The sequence below is a fragment of the Oreochromis niloticus genome, linkage group LG8 (genome assembly GCF_001858045.2).
Source record: "Oreochromis niloticus isolate F11D_XX linkage group LG8, O_niloticus_UMD_NMBU, whole genome shotgun sequence".
In the NCBI taxonomy this organism is placed as follows: Eukaryota; Metazoa; Chordata; class Actinopteri; order Cichliformes; family Cichlidae; genus Oreochromis; species Oreochromis niloticus.
This window is the reverse complement of record NC_031973.2, coordinates 2,883,394-2,896,690: the sequence shown is the minus strand read 5'-3', so window position 1 is coordinate 2,896,690 and position 13,297 is coordinate 2,883,394. Positions and strand designations below refer to the sequence as shown.

At 43.1% G+C, this 13,297-nt stretch overlaps 1 protein-coding gene across 3 annotated transcripts in view; it reads right to left on the bottom strand.

Annotated features, from left to right (window-relative positions):
* Window positions 1-13,297, bottom strand: part of tcerg1l (transcription elongation regulator 1 like) — a 91,737-nt gene that overhangs the window by 43,452 nt on the left and 34,988 nt on the right. For 2 of the 3 annotated variants that reach the window (XM_019362418.2, XM_019362419.2), the window contains exons 6-8: window positions 7,689-7,831; window positions 7,278-7,346; window positions 7,123-7,198 (exon numbers count right to left, since the gene is read on the bottom strand). In XM_019362418.2, coding sequence (XP_019217963.1) covers window positions 7,123-7,198; window positions 7,278-7,346; window positions 7,689-7,831 — 288 coding nt within the window. The remainder of the gene's footprint in view (window positions 1-7,122; window positions 7,199-7,277; window positions 7,347-7,688; window positions 7,832-13,297) is intronic. The other variant, XM_019362420.2, reaches the window with a different exon arrangement.

Here is a 13,297-nt window from a genome sequence, read left to right as displayed (position 1 = left end):
CTCCAGTAATGCTGTGAGGAACCTTGGAGTCATTTTTGACCAGGACATGTCCTTCAATGCACATATTAAACAAATATGTAAGACTGCTTTCTTCCATTTGTGCAACATCTCTAAAGTTAGAAATATCCTGTCGCTTAGTGATGCTGAAAAACTAGTTCATGCATTTATTACTTCCAGGCTGGACTACTGTAATTCTTTATTATCAGGATGTCCTAAAAACTCGCTGAAAAGCCTTCAGCTGATCCAAAATGCTGCAGCAAGAGTCCTGACAGGGACTAGAAAGAGAGAGCAGATTTCTCCTGTTTTGGCTTCTCTTCATTGGCTTCCTGTTAAATGCAGAATTGAATTCAAAATCCTGCTCCTCACATACAAGGTCTTAAATAATCAGGCCCCATCTTATCTTAATGACCTTGTAGTACCATATCACCCTATTAGAGCACTTTGCTCTCGCACTGCAGGCCTACTTGTTGTTCCTAGAGTATTTAAAAGTAGAATGGGAGGCAGAGCCTTCAGTTTTCAGGCCCCTCTTCTGTGGAACCAGCTTCCAGTTTGGAATCAGGAGACAGACACTATCTCTACTTTCAAGATTAGGCTTCAAACTTTCCTGTTTGCTAAAGCATATAGTTAGGGCTGGACCAGGTGACCCTGAATCCTCCCTTAGTTATGCTGCAATAGACGTAGGCTGCCGGGGATTCCCATGATGCATTGAGTTTTTCCTTTCCAGTCACCTTTCTCACTCACTATGTGTTAATAGACCTCTCTGCATTGAATCATATCTGTTATTAACCTCTGTCTTGCTTCCACAGCATGTCTTTATCCTGTCTTCCTTCTCTCACCCCAACCGGTTGCAGCAGATGGCCCCGCCCCTCCCTGAGCCTGGTTCTGCCGGAGGTTTCTTCCTGTTAAAAGGGAGTTTTTCCTTCCCACTGTCGCCAAAGTGCTTGCTCATAGGGGGTCATATGATTGTTGTGTTTTTCTCTGTACCTTTTATTGTGATTTGGCGCTATATAAATAAAATTGAATTGAATTGAATTCGAATCCTCCTCTCTGCCCCTTAATGCTCTCTGGTTACTATGGTAACACATACATATTTCTTTTGAAGTAAGCCACACAACTACAACATGGGGAGTTAACGATAAAAACCATGAAAACCATCAATTTCACACATGAGCCTCAACTCTCGCAGCCTGGTACCAAACAATTCACAGAATGGTACAGGTTACTTTAACAGCCGTCAGACCAGTGTGGTCAGTGTCAGGTAGAGAACATGAAAGGCTGCATGGAAATGTACCAATAATTTAGGTGACTGTTATTATCCTCCGTGGACTCTTCTGCAGTAGAGCATGGTGTTTTTAATCTCTCAATGTAACTCCCTAACCACCAGGTTTCCAAATACCATTTTATGGTCAGACCTTCAGGTACAGAATATCACATTACTTTAAAGAGGGTGTGCTAGGACTGCACCAAAGCCAACGACAGATACAGCTACCTCCATTTGTAATCTCTTTCTGATATCTGGACTCTTAAACACTCTGGAGTTATTGGATTGAAAAATGTTTGCCCACAGGAAGTAGCTTCTGCATTAATGTCCATGGAATAAGATGGACTACACTGGAAGCTTTGCCTGTGAGCTGACTTGGAATGCAGTGGAGCTGCTGATTGATTGACCAGCTATCCTTGAGAGAAGGATGCCCAACAAATGTTGTCTTTACATGGCCTCAAATTTAAAGGCAACTCTTAATGAGCCTCAAATTGAACCGTGAAAGTAGGGAAAACTTAGAGCACTCATACAATAGAATACAACTTTATTTATATAGCACATTTAAAACCAAAGGTACACCAAAGTGCTTCACAACTAGGTTAAAACATAAGATAAAAGATAAAAGGCTATAACATGAGAATAGCAGGAGGAAGATTGTTCCAGAGGCTCAGGGCTGCCAGGGCAAAAGCACAGTCACCTCTGGTCTTTAGCCGGGATCTAGGCTGCACTAAGAGTAATTGTCCTGATGATCTTAGGGCTCTCCTAGGGGTATATGGACTAAGGAGTTCAGTGAGGTAGCACGGAGCAGTATTGTTTATGATTTTAAAGGTAAGCAACAGAATTTTAAACTCAATTCGGTTTTTGACAGGGAGCCAGTGCAGGTCAGCAAGGAATGGAGTGATAGGGGCAAACCTTGCAGTTCCAGTCAGAAGGTGTGCCGCAGCATTCTGAACAACCTGCAATCTATGAAGAAGGGTGGAGTGGAGACCAAAGTAAAGGGATTTACAGTAGTCTAATCTAGAGGTCACAAAAGCATGGATTAGTTTCTCAAGGTCCCTGTGCGGTATGTAGTGCTTGGCCTTGGAGATTTGACGCAATTGGTAGAAACTAGATTTAACTACAGAGGATACTTGTTTGTCACACTTAAAGGAGCTGTCAAAGAGAGCACCTAAGTTGCTAACAGTGCCAGAAAGAGAGGCGGCAAGGGGTCCAAGGGTGTCAACAAATTGGCCCCATGAAGTATGGTTGTCGAACAGCACGATTTCTGTTTTCTTCTCATTCAATATAAGAGAGTTGTCAGAGAGCCAATCTTTGACCTCTCTCAAGCACTCTAGCAGACAGTGTAGTGACGAAGAAGTGTCATTAGTCAGCCGAAAATAAATTTGAATATCGTCAGCATAAAAGTGATAGGAGATATTATACTCCTCAAAGATAGAGCCTAAGGGCAGCATATACAATGAAAACAACATAGTGCCCAACACAGATCCCTGGGAGACACCACAGCAGAGGGGAGCAACAGAGGAAGAGCAGCCACCAATGGTGATGGAGTAGGACCTATCCAATAGATACGATCTAAACCAGTTAAGGACATTACCCCTTATGCCTACTGTATGTTCAAGCCTCAATAGGAGTGTATTATGGTCCACCATGTCGAAGGCAGAAGTCAAGTCCAATAAAACTAAGACCGAAGAGCACCCTGAGTCAGCAAATAAGAGAAGGTCATTTAGGACTCTCAGCAGCGCTGTTTCAGTGCTATGGCGTGGTTTAAAGCCAGACTGGAATTTATCACTGATATTATTTGCATCCCAGTAGGCCTGCAGCTGTGAGAGGACTATTTTCTCCAATGCTTTAGATAAGAATGGAAGTTTGGAAATCGGCCTGTAATTTGCAAGGTCGTTATGATCAAGGTTACTTTTTTTTAGAACAGGCTGTACTACCGCATGTTTAAAGACTGTCGGGACGCAGCTGGAAGACAATGATAAATTCATTAAAGATAGGATACTGGGCCCAATTACATCAAAACCATCCTTTACAAAGCGAGATGGGAGGATATCAAGGATAGAGTCAGTATTTCTCAGTCGATCAATTATACACTTAAGTGTGGGAAGTGACACAAGCTCAAACTGATGAAAAGTCGATGGGCATCCTAAGGTAGGGGCAGGGCTCCTCACTAAGGGGAGTAAGGCTTTAAAAGGTCTAATTTTATCTGTGAAGTCATTTAGAAATTATTCACAGACAATTGGGGGGGGGCTGCCAGAAGCACCTCGGGACAAGGATTTACCACTGAATTAAAGATTTTAAATGACATTCGGGGGTTGTGAGCATTGGTGGCAATAATGTCCGATAATAGAGCTGCTTTAGCCATTTTAGCGGCATTCTGAAATTCCGAGCGGCTCATACGTAGTTTATCGAGGGAAACTTGGAGCCTGTCTTTCTTCCATCTCCTCTCGGCTCGACGGCAGGCATGACGTAAGGCACGACGTAAGGCACGTGTAGTGTCATTTAACCAAATTTGAGAGTGATTTCTGGGACCTTTCACCTTAACAGGGGCAACGGCCTCAAGAATATGAGAGCATGTAGATATCAGAGAATTAGCATAATCATCAGTCGTAAGAGATATAGAACAGTCAATTACAGATTCTGCAGAGTCAGGAAAGGCCGCAGAGAAGTTAACCACGGTATCAGGGTTGATTATGCGCAACAGGCGTCAGGGACCGTCAGAGTGAAGCTTTAATTTGCATAGATCAGTTTCAAACAAAACTGGGAAATGGTCAGAAATCCCAATATTGTTAATATTCTTAATACAAACATCCAGGCCACACGAAAGAACCAAATCAAGAGTATGGCCTTTACAGACTAAAAGAGTCAATAAGAGGGAGAAAATCCTTGGCTAATGGATCATCCTCGCAGCAGATATTAGGCGATTGGGCGATCGTGGCTCAAGAGTTGGGAGTTCGCCTTGTAATCGGAAGGTTGCCGGTTCGAGCCCCGGCTCGGACAGTCTCGGTCGTTGTGTCCTTGGGCAAGACACTTCTCCCGTTGCCTACTGGTGGTGGTCAGAGGGCCCGGTGGCGCCAGTGTCTGGCAGCCTCGCCTCTGTCAGTGCGCCCCAGGGTGGCTGTGGCTACAACGTAGCTTGCCATCACCAGTGTGTGAATGTGTGCGTGAATGGGTGAATGACTGGATATGTAAAGCGCTTTGGGCTCCTTAGGGACCATAAAAGCGCTATATAAATACAGGCCATTTACCATTTACCATAGATATGAATATTAAAATCACCAATAATAAGAGCACAGTCATAGCTTAAAAGGAGAGATCCTAAAAGATCAGCAAAGTCAGCAATAAAAGTCTTATTGTATTTCGGGTGTTGGTAAACCACCAAGCATAATGTCAGGGGGGGTCCAGCCAGTTCCAAAACTTGAACTTCAAAACTGGGGTAGGTAGGGGAAGGCAGATGCCGCACATTAAGTTTATGTTTAATAACCGAGGCTAGACCTCCACCTTTACCAGTGGGTCTGGGTGAACTAAAAAAGACACAGTCAGGAGGGAGTAGCTCAGAGAAGGATAGCGACTCACCAGGGCGAATCCAGGTCTCCGTCAGAAACAATGCGTCCAGCCCAGGGGTGAGGAAAAAATCATTCAGAACGAAAGTCTTATTCACCAGCGACCTCATGTTTAGTAGCGCCATCTGGGTCAAGGGCGCCGTGTTTTTACTTGGAGCGCGGCTCAATCGGCTTAGGTTGCTGCAGTGTACGCCACCTTGAAAAGCCCTTATCCAGGTCCGGATAGGCAGGCAGGCCACCGGGAAGGCAGAGTTAACTTGTTGTCTGACGGGGCGGATCCATCGATGGGTGACCGATCTAACAGAGAATCGGTCCTGGGAAGCGGGAGGATGTTGCAGGATATCCATAGTAGCATGTAGATTAGCCACAGCCCGTGCTTTAAGGTAAGCCTTAAAACATACACGAATACCACGCTGTTTACCCCACTTCCTGATGCGTTTCTTGTACGGGAAGGGTAGAGGCAAGACGTGTGTGCTGGTGGAAAAATCCATCCAGGGCGAAGTGGTATCTCCTATATTCCAACATGGACCCGGTCCATAGTGGTGAAAAGATCGAAGATTCAAAAGTGTTTGCCAATCGTAGGTAATTAGTGCGTTACCACTTGGAGAGCAAATCAGGAGGATAAGGAAAATTAAACAGAGATCAAAAAGGAGGGGTCGAAAGCAGAGTCGAAGACGGCCAGCCATACACTCCGGCGCCATCTTCCTCATGAGCTCACTCATAGAGAAGAGGGCACTGTTCTATGTTCTGTTGCTCTGACTGGTTGTTTCATTGTGCGTCATCTGTTTCACCAATCATGTTCAGTTAAGGTAATGCCAAATGTGGAACCTCTAATTATTAGTGAGCAGCAAAAGGATTTGAAATAAGGCAGAAGTGAGTTTGTAGAAAGTGATTTGTTTAATTGCTGCTAATTACCATGAATTTACAAAATTATCTGTGGATCAGAGTACGCAATTATGGCTCAGTATGCATGTGATTTAATGTGAACTTCAATGCCATTCTCTTGTTATATTTTGTTTAGGGCTGGATATCATTATTACTGCTGTTACACACAAGGATGTCTGTTCACTCAGAGCACAGCAGCAGGAAAAGTGCACAGTTTGATTGTGACTGTGGTGGTTTCACTTTAGATGTTATTTCCATTACTTTGTCCAAAATACATTGCTAACATCTCTTCCACACCATGGCATCAATCCATCCATCTTCTTAATCAGAAATCATTAAATAGACTCAAGTTGTACAAGATTCAGCAGAAGAAAACAACCAAGAAAACAGAACAAATTACTTTTGTTTACAGTTTTAATGACTCTGCCCATTACCCCCAGAATTGTTCAGAAAGGATTTTACTTATTACTTTTAAAGGACTTCACAATATCTACTCAACTGGTGTGCATCCTTAGATCCACAGGGGAAACCTGTCACCTATTCCCACCTCAGGTGGGACAAAAGTCGAGAGATGAGTCACTGTTAGGAACAACCCATCTGAGGAGCTCTGGCTTGCCTCATCAGAGTCTTCTTTTAAATCCTTCTAAAGACTCTTTTGTATTGTAAGGGGTTTGATTGGTTTTAGCAAAGACGTGCTATTGTTTGACATGCTTAGATTTACTTCATCTTTGTCTTTTAGCTTTTATGTTCATAATAATGTTTCATTTAATGTTAAATTTAGTCTGGATGAAGAATTTGCAGGTGACAGAGTACACCTTCTGAGTAATGATGTATAACCCTTCCAGCTGACGTACCTGAACTGCATATCAGTGTGGTATGAATGGCAGTTTTACAAAGTATTCATTTCTCGCTGAGTATCTGTGGCATCTTCTCTTCAAGTTTCCAAAAAATGCCTAATTTCCATCACAACATGCACCATCCCTCTCTCACTGAAGCAGGCAGCAGATAGTCCCGTCAGTCCCAGGACTTAAATGTAAGACAGGGTAGCTAGTGCGGTCTAAGAGCTCTGGACCATCAACCTCAACATCTGGCTGAAGCTCTCAACCTCGTCTTCAACATATCTATGGATCTGTGCCAAAAACACCGACAGAAACAGGAGTGCATTATCGTGAGTGATGGACGCGAGATATTTATGGCCATCATTTACTGTATATAGCACATCATAATCAACAGTGAAATATTCATTTGCCACATGGTTGATTTTGTCCGCGTAAACAAAGATTTCAATGTTTCAATCTGGTCTCATGGCTCAAAGGCATTTCATACACACAGTGTGCTTCTGTTTATGACTGACACACACATTTACACAAACAACAGATGAACAGAGACAGACTGAGAGACACGCTGTCTTACTGTGTCTGTAGTTTGTCAGCAAAGTGAATCTGGAAGAAAATTGTGAAGAAAAAAAAGGTTGAACTTCTTTGATCACCTGAAAGAGAAGAGATGTGATTAGCACAGCTTGAATGGACAGAAAGACAAACTGATGGACAGATCAGCTGGAGACTCACCTGGAGAGGTAACACAGGACACTTTTCAGTGCAGAGCTGAGAGGGACGAACAGGTCCAGAAACACACTGCTGAAAGACCGTGAGAGAGATGGGTTCTGACCGCAACACCTGTTCACCTGTCTCACATCAGCCACTCAGCATCAGGAACAACAATTCCTCCAAACTCCAGGTAGGAGAGACTGCTGCTCATCTCATATCAGGTCACCCCGACTCCCGTTTAACACAGGACATCCTTCTCTTATCTGGCTCCTCTTACTCTAACACCAGCCATCAGGCTAAGAGGTAACTTGGGGGTTGTAATTTAAGTTTATAATTCAGTTCAGGGTTTATCTATCTAGCTACAAGCACATCTGCATCAAAAAATGTTCATTGTGTTGATCACTTCTTAACATAGATGTGATAAATACTCACCTGCATGGGTGGTGTTGGTCTTCTTTCACAGCTTATCATTGGCCGGAGCCATGTCACTCTTCGATGCTGATTGGGTAGAATGAGATGCCACACCTCCTTGTGTCTCTGCTTGTGAAGGCCGGTCAATTCACAGTACATTACATCTACAACACAACACAGATCGTTTCAGTGAGTCCTTGATATTCAGCACCGTGGCACAGTGATTAGCACTGTTGCCTTACAGCAAGAAGGTTCTGAGTCAGTCTACCATCAGGCTGGGGTCTTTCTGGGTTGAGTTTGCATGTTCTCCCCATGTTTGTGTGGGTTCTCTCCGGGTACTCTGGGTGGGAGGATAGGTTAATTGGAAACTCTAAATTGCCCATAGGTGCAAATGGCTGTCTGTGTCTATGTGTTAGCCCTGCAACAGACTGGTGACCTGTCCAGGGTGTACCCTGCCCTTCGCTCTAAGACAGCTGGGATAGATCCAGCGCCCCCATGCCCTGAAAAGGATAAGCGGAAGAGAATGGATGGTTGATATTCTTGTTAAGGATGGAGATGACGGTTCTGCTGTTTTATGAATTCACAGCGATGCTTGCGAAGGTGGTTTAAACTGGCTCCAGGCTGGTTTAACTGAGGTTTCAGCTGAAGAGAATGTGAGGTGACTGAAATCTTTACATCATTTCATTATCTGTCATCTCTCCTGAGGCATCCGCAGGACAGAGAGCTTATATAACTACCTAAACCCAGCTGCTCACCTTGTTAGATGTTTTTACATTTATTATCTTGTTTTTGTCATTAACAGAAATCAGATAAAGATAAAAATGATGACAGATAATAAAGGATAAATTAAGAGCTACAATTTGAGGCTAAGCTCCCTCACCACAGAAAACAAAGGAACAAAACTGTGAATGTAATCACAAGCTTATGCATCACCTGCGGTCACATCAAGCATGTCATTACAAAAGTGTGAAGACCAGGGGAAGCTAGACCAGTGACAGCAGCAACTGCAGCCACACAGATAAAATGAAAGTGATTGGTTCCCTGCCCCAGTGCATGCTGGGAAGCCATGAGGCTCTCTGTAATGCTTGTACATTTACAATATTTTTAATGTATTTTTTAACATTAGAAAACAAAACAAGCAAAAGGCAACATGGTGATCCATAGACAGTATACTGGCAGTTCAGAAGCGTGGACTAAAAACCCGTTTACCATATTCAGGAAATGTTTTATTAATCTGGTTTTACCAAATATAACAACTTTGATGCTTTATATCAACTATATTTATCAAGTGAAATAAAAACAAACAAACAGGTAAAGGCCTATGTTCCAGCTTCTTTTATTCTTTCTAGCTTGCAGTAGGGCTACCCTGAGATCACAAATAGTTTAAACAGCTGGAAACTTTCATTGATCTGATCACTGAATTAGAAAACAGCTTGTGAGACATTCCTCCCCCCGAGATGGGCCTAATTTGTTGCGACGCCCAAAATCTGACTGTCACTGCGGTCTCTAACAAGACAGTCTCAATCTGCACACTGAGCTGACTGGTCAGGAGGTGTTTAGTTTGTATGTTGAACAACAGAACATCTGGGTTCAGTTGGCGTTGGCTTAAAGATCAGCTGACCTGCTCAGGTGACGTCAGGTCAGTGTTGTTACAAGCTCTAACCAGCAGAGGGCATCTTTCAGAGAGGACAGGAAAGAAAAGCAGAACATCTTTGTCTTTTTTCTTCCTTCAGCAATGAATGATACATCATCTTCTCCTCCTTTCTGCTGCTCTTCTTCTCTGCTGACAAATTAAATCAGTGTCACATTTAAATGCAACACGCAGTGCAGGCAGAGTGTGTGTGGATCTGCAGCATCTGCATTTATGGCTGAAACACTTTAACCCTTTAGTACCCCTGTCCTGAAAAAGAAAGCAGCTGCATGTGTGTTTCTGGCTGATTATCAACTAAAGCTGTTACTGCTACGTTGTGCACACACTATGTGGCTCAGAGGCTAGCTGCAGTCCTTTACCGAATCATTTCTGTTGAGGCAAACTAACTACAGCTCCAGGCTCTCAACATTTACTGTTCTCCATTTTACTCACTGAATTGATACTTATCACGTTTCAGACACACTCAGCTTACCTGAAGTGACACAATAACCAAAGTGATCAGTTGTCAGGGGCCGGGTCTGTGACCCAGCATTTTTGATTTCTTATGTTATATTGGAAATATGTGAAGTTCTTGTGCTGCTATTATTAGTTAGGATTTAGTTGAGTTTCATTCTAGTTTTTGTTTCTTCTGTAACTCCTGATTAATAAGTCTTTTCTTGTCCTCAGTGTTTTATTTTCAGTTGTGCGTATGTCTGTGTGTTCCATATTGTCAAGCTGGTGTTGTTACATCTCTCCATGTTTCCTGCTTTGTTTTGAAGAGTCTAGTGTTTCCATGTTCAATGTGTTTTGTTTTACTTCCCCTGTGGCGTCATGTTCATTTGTGTCACCTGTGTCTCCCCGGGTGTTTCCACTACCCTCTTGTGTATTTAAGTCCTCAGGTCGTCTGTTTATGTCAAGTCAGGTCACAGAAACTTGTTTTTTGGGTTTTTTTTTTTTTTTACCAATTTTCTGACTGCCTCTCTTCATTCTTTCTTCTCTTCCTCCTCTTCCTCCTCAGGTTCATGCTCATGTCAGGTTTAGTTTTCTTCATGTCCACGTTTCACATGTTCCTGTTCAGTGTCATGTTCTAATTATCATAGTCATTCCTAGTTATTCCCAGTTTAGGTTTCAGTTTTAGTTCTTGCCCCCTGTTCGCTTTGCTTTGTTTTTGTCATCATGTTTTTCAGCCAAATAAACGGCTCGCTTTTTGTCAAGCTTAGTTTTCTCTTGTGTCTGCTTTTGAGTCCCTTCCTCAAACTCACCGGCTGCGCAGCTGTGACAAGTCAGCCTCTGCATGTTTGTAGGGTTGTTTTTGCCACAGTCACTAATTTCTGAGGGCGGTTAAATTTTAGATTGGTTAAAACAGAGTCACAGAGTTTGGTGATGTTCAGGAGAGTGAGCGGTGTTGTTTAGAAACCTGCCATATTAAAAACACAGCAGGCTTTCAGAGAAACCACAGCTTTGCATGAGGACACACACACTGATAACAGGTGACTGACAGGTATGTTGTTGCTGTGACAACGAGCAAAATTTTTCCTGAGTTGACTGAAGTGCATCATGGGAAAAAGAAAAAAAAACATCTTTCATCATCTCCCATTTTCTGCTGGTTTGCTCGCCCGTTTTCAGTCAGTGCATAAAAGGACGATTCATCTGCATCTGAATGGAGATTAACTCTGTGTGTGTGTGTGTGCGCGCGCGTGTGTGTGAAGCAGCTTTGTCTAAAACCACATTGATGTTCAAACACTCAGCAGTAGGTAGCTTGGTTCTGTTTGAAGTGTCTAGGGCTAATTTTCTGACTTCCTCTCTTCATTCTTTCTTCTCCTCTTCTAATCCCATTTATTTCTTTATTTTCCAACCTCCTTTATATCCCCCATCCACGCTCTCCCAGTTTTCAATTAAAGTTAAATTTGGGATAAATGTTTCAGAATGACCAAGTGCAGACCAGAACAAGTCCAGGGTTCCCACTCAAACAGAGCTGTCTCGCTCACAGGACTTTGACCAGGTGTGGCATCTGAAGTTGACTGAGAGCAGGACAGATTAATTTGACTCTGAATGGCTGCAAGGATCAGTGGCTGTAGCTGGTGGCAGGCGGTGGACATCAGAGGTGAAGGGAGCTGTGATGCTGAAAGAGGACTTGCGTCAAGTTTACCTTATTTTCCGCACTATGAAGCGCACTTAAAATCCTTTAATTTTCGCAAAAATCGACAGTGCGCCTTATAATTCGGTGTGCCTTATGTATGAATTCTGGTTGTGCTTACTGACCTCGAACCGATTTTATGTGGTACACAGCGCTCAAAAATCTGTCAAAACATGTTTTAGTACGACTTTGGTAAGCTACGAAGCCCCACCGCTTGATGGATTGTTGAAACATTATGGCTCCTGTAGTCAGGAGCCTTGCGGAGTAATCTGGGTCCTAAACTCCGTCTTCTTCAGGTCCCAAAGTCAAACGAACACTGCAGCATCACTGAGAGTTAAAAACTGTCTAAATTTTTTCATCTTTAATAAAATGTTCAGCGTTGCTGATTTACCAGGTGTAACAATTAAGTTTAACATCCAGGCATCCATGAAAATAGAATTTATTACATTTAACGGAGTTAGAAGTTAGCGTAAGTTAGCTCGCTAGTTACCTAAACATGATATAGCATGTTCTGACTGAGATATTCCTAAATCTCTCAATCCTGAAAACGTACAGCTCTGCTGTCACTTCCAACATAAATGAAGACAGAAAACTAAACAGCAGTGACGTTTGTAGAGTTACTGAAGTTGGGCTAGCTGGTATATAATGATGTGCTACGTGATCGCTAGCGACACAGCTATGTTAGCATAGCATAAACACAGTGAAGCTGGAGGATGAACGCTAACTTTTTTCCACTCGATAAAAGTTAACGTGAGGGTTCCCGATGGTTAGGGACAAATGCAATCGCATGGCAGGATGCTGTAAACGGACCAAACGTCAGTCAGGAGAACAACTGAGATAATCCATCCACAATACGAGGTTAGTCATTAATATACTGCAACATGGGAATAGAGCAGCTGCCATAGAATTCAACATTAATGGATCAATAGTACGGAAGTGGAGGAAGCAAGAAGAATGAGTTGAGTAAAGTTTGACTTATCTGACTGTTTTGTTTCACTTAATGCACCCTTATGTATGAAAACAGACATGTGCATCGACAGTGTGCTTATGGTCCAAAAAATACGGTAGTTGTCTTGAGGGACTCGATTCTAACAAATCATGTGACTCAGGCGAGAAAGAGGTTCTCTGCTGAAACTGCACCATGGCTATAGTAGCTGAGGTAGTTTAAAAAATCTCCGTTGGGGAGGATAAAGTTTCTCAAGGCTCTGGATTGGTGGGTCTGTCCTGGTTGATACAACTCTGCAAAATGCTTTAAGTCAATGAGAGTGGCGGTTCCTGCTTGTTGACATACAGGCTTTGTGGCTCAAAGTGCCCTGCGGGGGATTCTCAGAGAGTGTGGGGTATTTGCCCTCTGTCATGGGCCATTCGACCCCGTACCACCACGATAGTGAGAGCTTGGCTTGGATTGCCAGTAAGTCAGTTATTACTGGCATTACTCTGTCAGGGCTGGACTTTGTCACAGATTATGTTCATAAATTTTATATGCAGAATTTCTAGGTGAAGTGGTGGGGGTCTCCTGTTGGCATCAAATGATGATGGTTGAGTGCGTGCTTCAAGTGTATTGGGCTCTTCACCCTCAGAGATGGAAGAGTGACAGGTAGATTGGTTAAGTGCCAGCAGTGCTGTGGATGCTGTACTGTGATGAAAAGACAGGGGAGCGTGAAGGCAAAGCTGCTAAATTTAAGAGTTGATTCTCAACTATGACCACGAGCTCAGGGAGTGACCAAAAGAATGAGCGGCAGAAATGAATAATGGCGTCTGGGCTAAGCCTTAGAGATCGAGTAAGGAGTCCAGTCATTCAGGAGGAGCTCACAGCAAGTCGCTACACCACATCGAAAAGAGCCAGTTAAGGTGGTCCAGTAT